The sequence below is a fragment of the Ursus maritimus genome, unplaced genomic scaffold (genome assembly GCF_017311325.1).
Source record: "Ursus maritimus isolate PB19 unplaced genomic scaffold, ASM1731132v1 scaffold_11, whole genome shotgun sequence".
Taxonomy (NCBI): Eukaryota; Metazoa; Chordata; class Mammalia; order Carnivora; family Ursidae; genus Ursus; species Ursus maritimus.
Window position 1 is genome coordinate 64,007,991 of NW_024423453.1, and position 16,270 is coordinate 64,024,260.

Below are 16,270 nucleotides of genomic sequence, written 5' to 3' on the forward strand. Positions count from 1 at the left end.
AAAGCAGAGAAAACTACTTGGAAGTGAAATCAGATGATAAAAAGTAAAGACTGTTTCTATATTTACAAGACTGATACAAGGATAAGCAGAATGCATAAGGCAGAAATATGAGGAATTTAAAAATTATCCAGAGGAAAAATAGTGTTTCTTCTTCCTGAGAGATACAAGTTAGTTTTCTATAATTAAGGACTCTACCCTACTAGTTCGTAGATATTAATTTATAACTTTATTTTAAATTGCTGTTTGATTTCAAAGTTAATATTTTGTATTCTTACTAAAAATTTACATGGTATTTATTATCATTTTACCCTTAAATTGTCTCCTAACCAAAAAAATAAAATTTTTTTTTAACTCTCTCCCTTTACTTTTATGTCCACAATGACATCTCTTTTGGAAACGCAGAAGCCAGCCAAAGGTAAGAAATTTGCTTTATTATGCAATGCTTGTAAAGATCTTAGGTGCATATTTTTGAAATACTGGTAATTTTCTTCTCAAAAATACTTTCTGTCACTTTTGTAAAAGTAATGCAGGCTGTCAGCCTGTTCATAAATCCAAAATCATTTATTCGCATAGGAGGGACTGGAGGCTTATGGAAAAGCTGTATTTGTACTTTGACCAATTCAGGCCAGTTTCCTGGCAACTACAACACAGATTCCTTTTATGCTCTGCTGTTCACCATGGATTGGCTTGAAACTGGTCGTTCCAGACTGTGGTCAGAACCGTGCTAGGCAGACTCATCTATGTTGTTCCCCAGACAGCTGGGGACACATTCTCAGGCCAACAGAAAGCCGCCCTGGCCCACAGCTTCATCAGGCAAATGTGCTTTCATTTTAGATTTGAGCCCAGATTCTAAAGAAACTTCAATGGAGTGCATCAGTTCTTGTATCTCTCAAGGAATTTATAGGCGTGCCAAAGTGGGCACAAGGACTATATTTTTGAATTGACCATTTGCTGCCATTACTTGGAACTTGTCGGGAAATTCAGATTTTTATCTACATTCTTGGGATTTTGTTTTTGAGTCTGCGGTTGAATTGTAATTCCATTCTCTATTGTTGCTAAAGTATGTACAGACACGGCTCTTTGGGATTGAGTAATTTTTTAAACAGTTTAATATGGCACTGGATTTCTTGATATGTAAAATCAACTTAGTTTTTTCTCTTCTGTGAAAAGGTATTGGATTATTTCTGTTTCTCATATTTTTGATGGAGCTAGAGACTGGAGATTGCAATAAAGATGTGAGGAAACATTACGCGGCCATTTAAAAACTATTCATGTTTTATGTAATTCAGTTGTGTCTTAATGTTTAGAGAAAATGTTGACTTGACATAAAAAGTATGGAAGGACCAACACCACATTACTAACATAGTGGTTATGTCTAGGGAGAGGTATGCTTGGTGAATGGGAGACTTTTATTTTTTACTTTATGTTTTTGTATTATTTGACTTCGTGCAATGAATGTGTGTTTCTTTACTGTTACTTTAAAAAGTTTTTTTAAAAAAAATTTTAAAGGAATAATATTAGAAAGAAAAGGGCTTGTCTGCTTTAGGAAATTCTTGGCTGACAATTCCTATAACAATTTAAAGATTCCTATAATTGCAAAATTGCTAGAACTTGAGGAGGACCATTCAGTATTGTGAGCAAGTAGGAACTAAGTGTTCATTAGTTCCTAACTTTGTACCAGGCTGTGGTGCTTTCATGTAATTTGGGGAATGGAGCCAATCCAGCCTAGTGATGGAGAGCCTAGTGATAAACAGCCCCCTGGAGGAAAGGCTGGTTTCCAGTCCCAGCTTCCCCACCTGCCAGTCATCTGGTTCGACACTTCTTTGTACATCAGAGTCCCATGAACAGGGCCTAGTACCTGGATCAGCTACTGTAATGATTCCTTTAATGGTAGCTTCTCTACTGGAATTGAGAATTAGAAATGCAGTTGTTAAGGAAATCCCTAAATTAAAAAAAAAAAAAGAAAAGAAAGAAAAACCCATAATAATTGAGAGAGGAGTGCCTTATAGAGCCTGCTCTCTGATAAGTACGTGCATATGGTGACGGGCACCTTTGAAGGGAGAGCTAAGCTTACAAAAAAGAGCAGAATAGTTTCTAATTAACCTTGTTAAGAACAGAATTAAATAAAATTATAAGAGACGAGAGTTGAAAGCTAGAACCGAAGAAACTTAATTTGAACTTCACACTTTATTTATTCTCACCGTGCTGTAATGATTTCTCACTACGGTTGACAAATGTAGATTGAAAAGCAGCCCCCTACCCGAAATTGTGATACACGGTCCTTTGGGACCACCTTCCACCTACCTTCTTCTTTTCCTCCTCTCCCTGTTGGAGTGTTGCTAACACAGTGAACCACCACTCTTGACAGGTCCATGTTTAGCTTTGGAAATGTGGAGGATTAGTAATGTACAAAACAGCGCTTCTTCAGCTGGTGGATAGCTTCTGGGCTCCAGGGCTCTTGCCTCTTCCTAGGTCTTGTCAGCCATTAGGCTTCACCTAGCTTCCCATCACTGCCCCCTTTCAGGGAACAAATGCCTCCCTTGCCTGCTGTTTTGCACAAAGATAGTAGTGTTCTGATCATTTCCTGCTTTAAAGGTCTTTTTAACCAGTCGTCCTGGTAGTTGCCCCCAGGGTCGTCTCGTTGCTCATTTGGTTGTTCTCCTGGTGCCCTTCCAGTACTGGTCTTCCCTTTGCAGCCATTTTCTTCTGCACTTTTTTGGCCTGTGGTCTCCTTGTGGCCCCTGCTCCACCCCATTCTATCCCCCATGGGTCTCATTGCAACTATTTTTCAGGTAGTCTCAACTTCTCATCTAGGTACAAGCAAGCAGTCTAGCTTTCAAAAACTTAATTCTCCTTGCCCCTGTTCTACCTCCTTTTGGCCCTTTCCCTTTCTTTTTCTTTTCTTTTTTTTTTTTATAATTTTTATTTTGTTATATTAGTCACCATACAGTACATCCCCAGTTTTTGATGAAATGTTCCATGATTCATTATTTGTATATAACACCCAGTGCACCGTGCAATATGTGCCCTCCTTAATACCCATCACCGGCCTATCCCAATCCCCTACCCCTCTCCCCTCTGAAGCCCTCTGTTTGTTTCCCAGAGTCCACAGTCTCTCATGGTTCATTCCGCCTTCTCTTTACCCCCCCCTTTATTCTTCCCTTTCTCTCTCCATCATTTTGAGTTAATTTCAGGTGGGAGAGGGATGTAGGCGTGCATACTTAATTTACCACTTTCATCTAATTTTCTTTCTTTAAAATATTAACTTTTAGACCTTTGGTCTAGGTAGCCTTGTGAATTCAGACAGATGCAATCTCTTGCCAGCTCCAAACTTATAGCAGGGACAGAGAAAATATTTTTAAAATATTAAAATCATGTCATCATATTCAAAAACAGCGTAATGTAACTTCAGGGACTAGCAGCAAACTGGGGCTGAAGCCGTGTATTTACTGGGTCTTGGGATCTGAGGCAGGTTCTCGGAGGTGATTAGAAGTTTGCCTCTTGGAGATTAGAGGGGGCCTGATGTATGGGTGAGGACTGGAGAACTTGCCACTGAAGACTGATTTGAGTGAGACTCCAACACGAATGAAGGCTTAAGGAAAGGGTTCTGGCCACCAACATTGAGCTGTCTGTGTAAATTGGAGGGCGTGGAGACGTTCAGCTTTGGGAAGATCAAAATCTGGGCTTCGGTAGCTGGGAGTGGTGGCGTGGCTAGTCACGTAAAGGTGGCCAGAAGGAGAGGAAAAAACACAAGCAACCATGTAAACCATAAAACACAAACTCCCAATTCAGATGCACTTGCAAACTAACATGTAAAGGCCCAAGAGGAAAACTGTCAGCAGAAAGAGAGGCAACAGACTCCAAAAATTGAAAAGTCTGAACTACAAGCTGAAATGATTTTAAAAGCAATTACACTTGGGGCGCCTGGGTGGCTCAGTCGGTTAAGCATCTGTCTTCCGCTCAGGTCATGATCTCAGGGTCCTGGGATCGAGCACTGCCTTGGGCTTTGCAGTCAGCAGGGGCCCCCCACACATGCGCACACACTGTCTCTCAAATAAAAAAAAGCTTTAAAAATGATTATACTTAAAATCCTTAGAGACTTAATTATAAATATGAAATCCAAAAAAAGAAAATTCAATGAAAAAAACTTACAAGATAGGAAAAAAAAAAAAGCATGCGTATTTTGGAAAGTAGTAAATGAAAAAGAACCAAACAGAGATCATCTGTGATGTCCCACAGGTGGTATTAACCACTAACCATATTCCAATGTGTGTCCTTACTACTTTTTATCTGTATAGATTTTGGTACAAACATGGGATCATAACTTTTACATTAATACAGGAACATTTTCTTACCAGTGTTCAACAGTCTTGGAGCTATGCAATATTGCATGTGGGTGTGTTATGAGTTTTTGAATCTGCTATTTTATAACTACTTTCAACATGCCATAGTAATCATCTTTACATTTTATTCTTTTAAGCATATCTTTATTTTCTCTGAGAAAAGTGAAAATGTAGAGAATACATGAAAGCATAAAGAAGACAAAGATTACTAATCTTATCATGCAGAGATAAACTTTCTATGTGTAACTGTGTGTGTGTTTGCATGTATATGTGTACATGATAGCCATTATATTATAAATACTGTTTTGTAACCTCCCCTTTTTTCACTTAACATTGTGAAGGGTTTCCATGTGAACTAAATTTCAGTATCACTTATAGGATGCTTAGTTGTTCATTGTAAAACTGTACCATAAATAATTTAACCTCCATTGTTAAGATAGTAAGATATTTTTATTTCACTACTATGAACAGCATTATCAGTGTTATAACACTGTTATAACATTATAAGTATGTTAAGGTTTTGTTCTTAGTATATACCATATTTTTATTTTTCAATAGGTGTTTGCATATGATCACTGTTTCTGGTCTATGGATGAATCAGTCAGAGAAAAGTATGCAGGTGAGTACAGCATCCTATTAACTACTATAGAAAAGCTGTTTTAATTTTTTTTCCATGAGGTATTACAGCATTATTTTGTGTAACTTTAAGAACTGTATTGAGAATTTCCTCCTGTCTTTGCTGTTTTTACATTGATGGGGAAATAGGAGATTGACAGTGTGCTATTGTTGTTATAAGACAGTAAAGGTAAATTAATAGGGTGTACAGTTGAGGTTATCAAACACATTCCCAGACCTTACATGGGACGTGGAGCACACAGCAGCCACTTAGACTCCCTTAGATGTCTGTGATGTGGTCTAGAGAGGCAGCTTGGTATAGGAAAGTTGAGCACAGGGAAAAGGAAACCTGTAGTTTAGTCTAGGCTCTGCTCCTGCCTGCTCGGAATTCTGTTATTCTCTTACCCTCCTCACCAAGACTGTCTCAAGCTCCTTTACACCACAAATTTAGGACTAGAGGGACAGCCTTTTAATTTTCTTTATTCCTAACTGCTTCTGACACCTGTTTCTAAGCAGTATCTTTTAAATATTGAGAGTCATATTGTATTGGCTTTTGTTATGAGACAGAGTAGTACTACAGCTGGTTCGAAAAGTTAAGGTTAATTTGCTCTAGCTGGCCCGAAGGATTGCTTACGGATTGCTTCTGTATCGGAAGTAAGATGATGCTATACTAATCTGGGAAATTAACTAGGAAGTGGGGCATAATGGAATGTTATTTATAGCGTTCAAAGTATAACAAACATAACAACATCCAGTCCTTTCATATTATATTCAAGCCTCAAAGAGAGGTTGAATGACTTTGTTTTGATTATTAACGTATTTAATTTAGCCTGTAGGGGAGAATTTGAACCTATTATTTTTGTTCATGATTGAAAGCTAGAAGACATTTTCAAGATATTCTTCTCTCCTCTAGCTGATATGTATTGTAGGCCCTATAATTAAAAACTATCATTGAGGAAAAGGAGAGGAGATTGACATGTATTATTGTTTTGAATTCTAGTACCCACTGAATAAAGCATTAGCTGGTGGTATATAGTTGTATTCAGGTCCATGGAGGTCCCTAGTATAAATTTTGGATATTTATAATAATTGTTTATAAAATTAGCAGTTCATTGCTTCTTGCATTGCAGAGGATTTTTGTCCAGTGTTTATTTATTCAAGTTCATATATCAGAAACTTTTTACTCATTTTCTATCATGTGCTAACTAGAAATACTTGAAGGCCATAAGCTTTTGGAAGCATTCATCAGGTCTAAAAATTTTTTTTTTTTTTTTTTTAAGATTTTTATTTATTTATTTTACAGAGGCAGCAAGAGAGGGAACACAAGCAAGGGGAGTGTGAGAGGGAGAAGCAGGCTTCCCGCTGCCGATCAGGGAGCCTGATGCGGGGCTCGATCCCAGAACCCTGGGATCATGACCTGAGCTGAAGGCAGACACTTAACGGCTGAGCCACCCAGGTGCCCCCAGGTCTAAAAATCTAATTTGGAGATAGACAATTTGAAAAAGTACATTTCTAAGGGAGTTGTTTTTAGTTTTCAAAAAATTGTTCGTATGTAGTTTTGGCTTAAAATATCCTTTCTTATTCTCTCTCTCTCTCTCTCTCGCTCTTTCAGGTCAAGATGATGTTTTCAAGTGCCTTGGGGAGAATATCCTTCAGAATGCTTTCGATGGTTACAATGCATGTATCTTTGCCTATGGACAGACCGGTAATGTTAAATAATATATACATACACATATATATATGTATATATATATAAGCTTTAAAGATCATAACAGAGAAAGTAACAAAGAGAATACATATTGTTAGCATTTTATCAGTTACAATTGATAAGGAACATTTTGACTTCTGTACCTCTGTGGTTACCAGGAAAGAAAATCTATTTAAAGTGAAGGAGTCACTTTTATAAGGGTATATCATATAGCTTCTCCAGTTGAAAACTAGTCTTTATGGAAGAATGCTTCCAATACTTTTTAAGAGGCAGTATGTGATGTGGTTAAAAGAGCATGGATTCTGAGCCAGGGTAGCCCATCCCCAGCTCAGCTGCTATGAAACTTACACTTCAGTTTCCTTATTTGTAAAATGTTGGTGAGTATAGGCCTTCCCTATAGGATTGTCACAATGAGTTAACATCGAATACTTATAGAAAAGGCCTGGTCCTTACGAAGTGGTGTTTTGGTTTTTGTTACTATGACATTGGTACAGCGTCAAGTGATAAAAGCAGCAATTTGTATGATTAAAAATACATTTATAAAAGCATTGCTACTAAAGAAGGAAAAAGAGTTGTACTTAAGAATTAGGACTATGCACGATTTAATGTTTTCCTTTCTATTTTTCTGTGTTCTCTGAATTTTCTTTAATGAATATGTATTTTTGGTACAATGGAGAAAATAATTTTATAGTACAAAAAAGAAGATTACTCTTTGGTTTCTACATTGTTGCCAAAGGGTAGTAAGTTAATTTGCTCTGGGGCCTATAGGGATAATGTGTATTTTTTGTGCTATGATTAGTGGTTGGGAACAGTCACAATAGTATTCATCATATGGATCTTCCCAGTTAATTTTAGAAAGCTCAGAACTCACTGTTTTTTGGTTGTTTGAGGTACTTTTTTTTAAAGTATGAAGATGGTTAAAGAATGTTTTTATTTTCTTCCTAAAAGATATTTCCTTTAGATTTTACATATATAATAGGAAAGCTTCTGTATTTATTAGTCTTTTCTTTTTATTTTGGTATATTTCTTATTTTCTTTTGGGCATTTTGCCACGTGCTAGTAATTTATTATGAGTAATGGAAAGAGAGTTATGTATTTAAACTTCTCAAAGACAGTAATAACTATGATTTCCACTTTTTAGGATCTGGAAAGTCTTATACCATGATGGGCACAGCTGACCAACCTGGATTAATTCCAAGACTTTGTAGTGGACTCTTTGAACGAACTCAGAAAGAGGAAAATGAAGAACAGAGTTTTAAAGTAGAAGTGTCCTATATGGAAATTTATAATGAAAAAGTTAGAGACCTTCTTGATCCCAAAGGGTAAAGGACTTTGGAAACTCTAATGTTACAGTGTTGTGGACTAAAACAGACTTATAAATTGGCTCAAGTGAAATTTTTTATACTGAACTCTGGTAGAGAGTTATTTATCTAGTTATTGTCTTTGTGCTTTTATCTGTTTATCTAGTTATTGTCCTTGTGACTTTGTTTTTGGTCACATTGAGCAGCTTCCTGCATTCAGTTCTGGCTTTTGCATTTAGGACTGAGTTGGGGCAGGGAAGTATTGTTGAACGCATGTATTTGCCTCATACTGCCTTTCTCAGATATATCCAAAACCACAAACAAAAAATATGCATTGAAAATTAAGTTACTTAGTATCAGACTGGTATCCTTAATCAAGTAGGGTTTTTTCCTTTCTTTCTTTAAAAAAAAAAAAGACCAAGAAATTTCAGGTGGAATTTAGGTTTATTTTCTTTGCAGGCTATGAAGTAAGGGAGAAGCATAATCAGAGATTTAAAACCTGGACTTCAGGATAGTTAATTTAAAAAATTCCCAGAGAAAAAGAGTGTCCCCTTTTACAGCATAGACTTTGAAAGAGAAGTGGTTCGAAAGTATTAGAAAGCCTTAGAAAATGCTGTTCTCACTCTGCAGTCATAACTGAACCTAATGAGGAAGATAAGACACGTCTGAGGAAATCTGTCCATTGCACAGAGTTTTCTGCATCAGATTTTAAGGAAGTGCAACCACAATGAGAAAGAAACCAATAATAACCACAGCCTGTGGCTTACAGATACTGTAAGAACAGTGTTCTTAAGGTCAGAGAGCCAAGTGGGCTGAGGTTTTACAGAGAGTGCGGAGTTACCAGGGGACGCTTAGTTATGTTTGGGTGAAGAAGATGATCGAAGAAAGGTGGTCTTAGAAGCAGTGCATTGTAGTGATGCTCAGTCAGGAAAACGTGTCAGCCCCTCACTGGCATCTCTTTTCTTTGACAAAGAAGATGATCTTTGGGCCTTTCCCAATGACATTCAGTTGGCACTTAAGCGTTTCAATGTAATACTTAACATTTGTTGAATGATCATTATTACATGCTGGGCACTATGCAAGGTGGAAAGGAAGATCTCATGATATGGACGGAATGAGAGTTTTGGGAACAAATAATTATAATACAGTGCAATAATGCTTTTAAATTGTGAAAGAGGCTTATACAAAATAGGTGAGAGCAAAGAGGGAATGAGAAGAAGATATGATTCCACGGAAGGTACTTGATGAGTTTTGTGCTGAGTAGGAGTTTGTCCACAAGGAAGTTAGATGAGAACCATTCAGGCATGGGGGACAGCCTGTGCTAGAGAATGGAGGTGTAAGAAATCACTTGCTTGGAGAGTGACCCCGCTGCCAGTGTGGCTGGAGGACACCAAGCGTGAAAGTCAAAACAGGAAACAAAAGGAGGCCAGAGGTAGGGAGGTTATAGCCTAGGTTATAACCCACATCTTGCTGAATGTTGTGTCCTTGTAGTTTTCCCGACTCTGCCCTGACTACTCGTCCCTGCACCTTCACCTCTGTGAAGAGCATCCCTTTCTTTGAGATCCCAGGCCTACTCTTGCCAGAAATTCTTAGCTGACTTCATTCCTGTGTTTTGTATTCCACAGTGCTTGTGTGGAATAGCTTGAACTTTATCTACAATTTGCTCGGAGTCTTTAGTAATTTCTTACTATGTTTGTCTTGTGTGTCGTTAGTAATTAACAGCATGGGCTTGGGGTTCACATAGCTCTGCATCCAGGTCCTCTAATCGTTACCTATCGAGGAAGTTCCTTATGCTTATGCCTCATTTGTACCGAAGGGATGATAACATTATAGCACAATATCACAAAGGGCTGTTGTGGAGATTGTGTGGGATGATATACCTGAGGTTTTAGAACATTTTCTTAGTAAGTGTCCAGTAAGGGCTAGCTGCTACTGCTGTCTCCTCCATGAAAGTGTCTTGAGGATTTTTGCATTGTTTCTGAGGAGTCGAAGTGAATGGATTAAAAACTCTAATGGCGATCCCTTTTTAGTGAAAGACTTTTGAGAAAACTTAGTTTTGTTTTGTTTTTTAAAGACTTATGTATTTATTTATTTCAGCTAAGCATGGAGCCCAGCGTGGGGCTCAATCTCACAACCCTGAGATCATGACCTGAGCCGAAATCAAGAGTCAGATGCTTAACCGACTGAGCCATGCAGGCACCAGAGAACTTAGTTTTTTAAATCAAGTACTGATTTTATGAATTCAGTTATCTTTTTAAGAGAATAGGAAAAATGAAAGGAAAAAGTTATGAAATAGTATGTCCTGAGATCAGACTTAAGTCAGATATTTGTTCTATATTAATTTCAGGTACAGTTTTATAGTAGTAAGTGAAGTTTTTGGTGGCTGGTCCTAGAGTAGTGGAGGATTTCAAGTCATTAGAAAATAAGTTCATAAAATAAGAATCACTTGCAATCTCACTATCGACAAATAGTCTTTTTTTTTATTCTAATGTTTATATTTTTTACAGAGCTTTTTTGAGATAGAATTCATTTACCATGCAGTCATCAAGGAATATTCTTACTGGTTTTTGGTTATTATAATTAAGTATGCTATATGCTTTCGGTTTTTGGCCAGTGCCCCTTACTGAGTTTGTTAGTTGTTTGTTTGTAAGCGGTATTTATTTGTTTTTTAATCATGAATAAGTATTAATTTTATCAAATTCTTTTCACTCCATTTATTGAAATGATAACGTGGTTTTTCCTCCATTTAGTCAATCTGTTGGTGTAGTGTGGTAAAGGACATGAATCTTTCTCCCATGTTAAAACAACCCAGTAGCCCTGCGATCAGCCTAATATTATATTTTTAAGTCATTATTAAATTCAGTCTGTTGTTTGTCTTTTTTCATGATTGAGATTGGTCTTGAGTTTTCTTTCTTGCACAGTTAACATTTATTGAGTTTCTGTTCTTTGTACCACATTCTGTGAAATGACAAGTAGATTGTTTGTATTTATTTGACTCTGCATTCTTTGTGGTAGTAAATAGACATCCCACAGTGTACCCTTTTGAGTGATGTGATATTTTACCACATTATGAAGTTTTTCTTACCAGTCGAGATCTTAAAATTTGGTTTATATTCTTCTTAGATCAAGTTAGTTGGTTCTTTTTACTTAGGATTTTGTTGAATTCAGTGTATATTTTTATGGAGCATGATTGAGTCCTTTTAAAAACAGGTTATTGTTTTAAAATTCTTTCTTTTCTTAATGAGCAGAAGTCGTCAAACGTTAAAAGTCAGAGAGCACAATGTGTTGGGACCCTATGTCGATGGACTTTCCAAACTGGCTGTCACAAGCTACAAGGTAATAACCTCCTTTCTGTAAACTGCTGACATTCACTGTAGCAAATTATTTCTTGTTTAATTTGTGATGATTATTTTTCTTGAAATTAAAAAAGATTACAGTAGCATTACCTAATAAGCTACTTTTTACAAAGATCTTTCTTAAAAAGCTATATATGGCTATTAGGACAATTTAATTTTAAGAGAAGGTGTATGTACACATTTGCAAAGCATACCTATTCATCTGTTGTGAAATACACCTTTTTTTCATATTTTATGAGCACTAAAATTGTGATGTTCCTTACAATTGCATCTTAAAATTATAAATAGCAGCATTTTTCTTCCCTAGTAGTGCATAAGATAATGAAGTTGCCTATGCTTTCATTGATTTAATGAAATAAAACATATGAATTGGGTAGTTGGAATTCAAAGTCTGTTTCTAATTTGAGAGGATCACTCATTGGCCTTTTATTCTCTTCATTTTCAAACTTACAGTTCTGCTTTGTGTGGATCCATCAGGCTTTGCGCTTTGGGGAAATGGGGGTGGAGTGAGATGCTGTGATGTAATGTACATTGAAGTAAGAGTCAGAGAATGTTGATCTGGTGACACTTAATCCTCTTGTGTGACTCTTGTATGACTCTGGATCACGTACTCACTAATCCTCTTTGTCCCCATTTTTAAAATGGAAATTAGTTTTATTGTTTTGATTATCTTATGAGGTAGGTCCATTTGTTTTTTTGTTCATTGATGTTTCTCTCATTTGGTCAGTGATGCTCCATTTAGTAAACGTTAGGTACTTCATTTGGTAAACATTTATTGAACACCTGTCATGAGCCAGACTTTGTGCTAGGTGGTGAGGATATAAAAAGTGAGTGAGATGGTCCATGTCCTCAAGATGCTTATAGATGTTATTATAAAGGTGTTCTAAAACAACATGATTTTAAGAGCAGTAAGAAATGCGTGTTTAGATTCATGGTAGTTTGGAGGAGGGGGGTACCTACCTTAAATGGATATGTAGGTGTCTGGGAAGGGTGGTGTCTAAGAAGACTTCCTGGAAGAGAACAAATGAGATAATGTGAAAAGTCTTCGACAATGCTAGGGTTTGATATAAATGTTAGTAGGTATTGTTATTTTAATAACAATAATTTGAGAACTTATTTATGCAACACTGGAGAGAGATCAGATTTTTTGAAGGCTCAGAGGAGACTGGAAAGTGTAGAGAGACCTTCTGCTTGTTTAAAAAATTAAAAGGCTCAATACAGAGTTATTATGCATGAGACAACAGATTGGGGACCGATAAATAAGTGTGGGCTAAACAGGGTGAAGCTTTTACATTAAGTCTTAGGATTGTCAGATTTAATAGATCTAAAATGGATTTGGAATGGATCTAAAAACTGTGAATTTTACTTTTTGTGTTGGTTTTTCCATTTTGGTGCCTACTTAAAATTCTCTTTATAGTTAATGTTTCTACTTTCATATTGAATTTTTTCATAAACATTATTCTTTTTTATTGATACAGCAAAATAGAAAATTATTTTCAAAGTTTTTCATATATGTGTGTCAATTAAGATGGCGTTGGCTGCAAATAACAGGAAAATATAATAGGATTTAAGTTCTTTGGAACATGAATTGCTATCTATTTTGTTCTTTATTTATTCTCAGAATTCAAAATGTACCTGTCATTGTAATAGGTGACTTCCATATATATTTAAGTGAACAAATGAGTGAATGAAAGAGTGAATGGTCAGAGGGCTGTTACAGTGGCTCCAGAGATGCTATTGGGGACCTAGATTCCTTCCAGCTCTCCACATAGAGCCAGCTCTGTGGTAGTGCCCTTATGTTCACAGTTCAAGATCTTAGCTCTTAGAACCAAGATGTGAGAGCATGCCTACTCCCTTTAAGGAGAATTCCCAGATGACTTTGGTCTCGTTTGCTAAAACTTAATCCTATGGCCAGACTGAGCTGCAAGGGTATCTGGGAAATGTAGTCTCAGTTCCACTGCAAGGTGCTCAGCTCTGGGTTCCTTTCCTAGAACAAAAATGAGACAGGGTAAGAGGAGACAACTAGTCCACTCTTTCATACATACCATCTTTCTTTATCCTTATTAAAAGCCTTATAAGGTAGATTATATTATAGCTCTGTATTGTTACTTATGAAACTAAAGTTCAGTTTGGTTAAGTGACTATTTTTAGAGCTTATAACATTTAAAAAAAATGAAGATCCCATCCCATGATCTTTCAAGTGCATCATGCTATCTCCTTTTTAGCAATAATGGCAATGAAGTAGTAAATCTGTGCAGAAATTTAGTTTCTTGATATTCTGTTTTCAAAAACAGGTCTGGTATAATACACACTAATATGGTGACACAGTGTTGTGCCTGGATGAGGGGCTTAAAATTATTTTTGTTTGTTGCTTATTCATATAATCTGATTTAACAGTTGTCTTCTATTGTTTCTGTCGTTAAAGAAACTAATTTTTTTTTAAATTTCTAGATTAGATTAGGTTTGACATGATATATCTGTCCATCTTATGGGTCTCCACATGTGGCTTCTAAACTTTTCTAAATCTCAGTCAAAGCTGTTGCTTTATTTGGCACCTACAGAAAGTAAATGTGTTTTGTTTGAGTTTTCAGAGACAGTATTGGCTATTATATTCTGTGGGGCTTAATATTCATTGAAAAACAAAGTGTAAATGTGTAAACTCCAAATGTGGTTGACTGAGTAGTGAAACTTGTAATGCATTTCACAGGATAGCAGAGTTTTGATGTTTATTTGACAGATAATGAAATATGTGTCTATGACTTGTTTCTACTTAGGATATTGAGTCTTTGATGTCTGAGGGTAACAAGTCTCGTACAGTTGCTGCCACCAACATGAATGAGGAGAGCAGTCGATCCCATGCAGTCTTCAAAATCACCCTTACACATACTTTGTATGATGTGAAGTCTGGGGTAGGTATTCACATGCTTGACCTTTTTTTTTTTTTTTTAATATTTCTAAAGTATATCATGATTTATCATGTTCCATTCCCTCCAGGTGTTAGATGACTTAAAGTCCTAGTGAGACATGGGTATTAGTTAGGACTCAGCAAGACACAGAAGCCACTGTAGGTAAACAGAAAGGGATTTAATGGTGGGATTGAGTGATTACAAAGTTGTTAGAACACTTGAGGAAGAGTGGATTCTAGACTGAATCTCTAGGAATAACAATGTAGATTTCATCCACCAAGGATGGTACTACCTCTGAGGCCACCACTAGAGCTGTGAGCTCCAGGCCTCCTGACAGCTGTGGTCTGCGACACAGCACTTAGTGAAGCTGCCTCATCGTGACCTGGAAGCTGGAGAATGTAAACTGAGACACTTGTAGAAAACCTCATGCTTCCATGATCCTGCTTGCCAGCAGAACAAAGCCGAAACAGGCCAGGGGGATGACCTCTACTTTGCTTTTGCTTTCCAAATCTGAAGCAAGTATATCTGCTTGGCAGAACCTAAGTCACATCCCGAACCCTGGCTGCCAGCGAGTCTGAGAAATGCAGTTTTCACTTCCACCCTGTCCATCTAAAGGAAGGTGGGGCAGAAGTTCAACATGCTGATGGTTCACAGCCTCTACCACAGCATTTTTTGAGCTTTAAACTTGGATGACTAGCTGTGTAAGCTCATGTTAACTCTAGCTGATTTAGGAGAGATTGTTTTGAAATGTTAACTTCTGCTAAACAGCTAAGTATTAGAAGGAATAAACATTAGTGGGGAAATTGTACTATAAAATCAGTAGATTTGTAGAATGATTTTTTGAGTATTTGGTTTTGAAGCTCATGAAGAGTAAACAGAGCCAGAGATGTATATGCTTCTACCTCGCTGAAAACGTCTCGTTTTTCCTCTTACTTTTTATGTGAATATTTGCGTATTTTATTTTGGTGCCTACCCCCCAGCAAATCAGTTTCAAATACCAGAAGCTAAAATAACCATGCTGGCAGAATGCTATATTTTGGCAAGATTTTCATTTGCTGAAAGCATATTTTTCTTTTTTTTACCATCACAGCAAGATTAGTGTAACAACAAAAAGTTCTTTGTTTTCTATTTCCTTTTCAGCACAAAACAAAAAACATATTGATGACCTTTTTTTTTTTTTTAACCAAAAGTACTTTTGATTTGGGAAGCTGAATATCCTTTTGTTAGCAATATGTTTATTTATGGAAATAAATATAAATGTATATATTAAAGAAAAGTTTTAAGAAATGATCCAGTCTGTAGATTTGGGCATTGCTTTCCCACATTTCTTGTATTGCTGTATTTCTTGTATTGAAGTATAAAATATCTGTTATGTGTGTGATTACATTATGGAATATTTTTGATAAAGGAAAATGTCAGTATATATGTGTGTGTATATATATATAATAACTAGAGAAATAGGTAAATTTAATACTGGAAACTATGAAATAAGGGAATTACTATATGTAAATATGAAAAATATAAGGAAGTGTTGAGTTTCTGAGAGATCCTATTATGTAAAATATTAATTTTTTAAGACCAGTAAGAATTGCAAATATTTTTCTTTCAGGGATATTGGTAAATATTTTGAGATTTTAAGCAGATTTTAAGCATGTCATATTAAAATTCACATTTAATAAGTGCTTTTATATAATTCTCTATGAAAATTTTATTGGGGGATGCCTGGGTGGCTCAGTTGGTTAAGCGTCTGCCTTCGGTTCAGGTCGTGATCCTGGGGTCCTGGGATCGAGCCACATGGCTCTCTGCTCAGCAGGAAGTCTGTTTCTCCCTCTGTGTTCCTCCTCTTTCTCTTTCTCTATCAAATAAATAAATCTTAAAAAAAAGAAAATTTTATTGGGTTCCCTTCAAAATGTCCCATTTTGGGGGGTGCTGTTTTTCTGAGATAACTTTCACTCGTGTCTGGATTAGTAGAGTTGGGTAAAATTTTATATATATCTACTACTAGACTATACAGTTCTCTTATACTTTTTTTTTTTTTTTT

General features: G+C 36.4%; 1 protein-coding gene across 1 annotated transcript in view; it reads left to right on the forward strand.

The window, feature by feature from the left end:
* KIF13B (kinesin family member 13B) overlaps positions 1-16,270 on the forward strand; it is a 190,482-nt gene that overhangs the window by 60,569 nt on the left and 113,643 nt on the right. The window contains exons 3-8 of the mRNA XM_040626464.1: positions 403-415; positions 4,902-4,962; positions 6,571-6,663; positions 7,808-7,988; positions 11,216-11,303; positions 14,098-14,232. Of these exons, the coding sequence (XP_040482398.1) occupies positions 403-415; positions 4,902-4,962; positions 6,571-6,663; positions 7,808-7,988; positions 11,216-11,303; positions 14,098-14,232 (571 nt within the window). The remainder of the gene's footprint in view (positions 1-402; positions 416-4,901; positions 4,963-6,570; positions 6,664-7,807; positions 7,989-11,215; positions 11,304-14,097; positions 14,233-16,270) is intronic.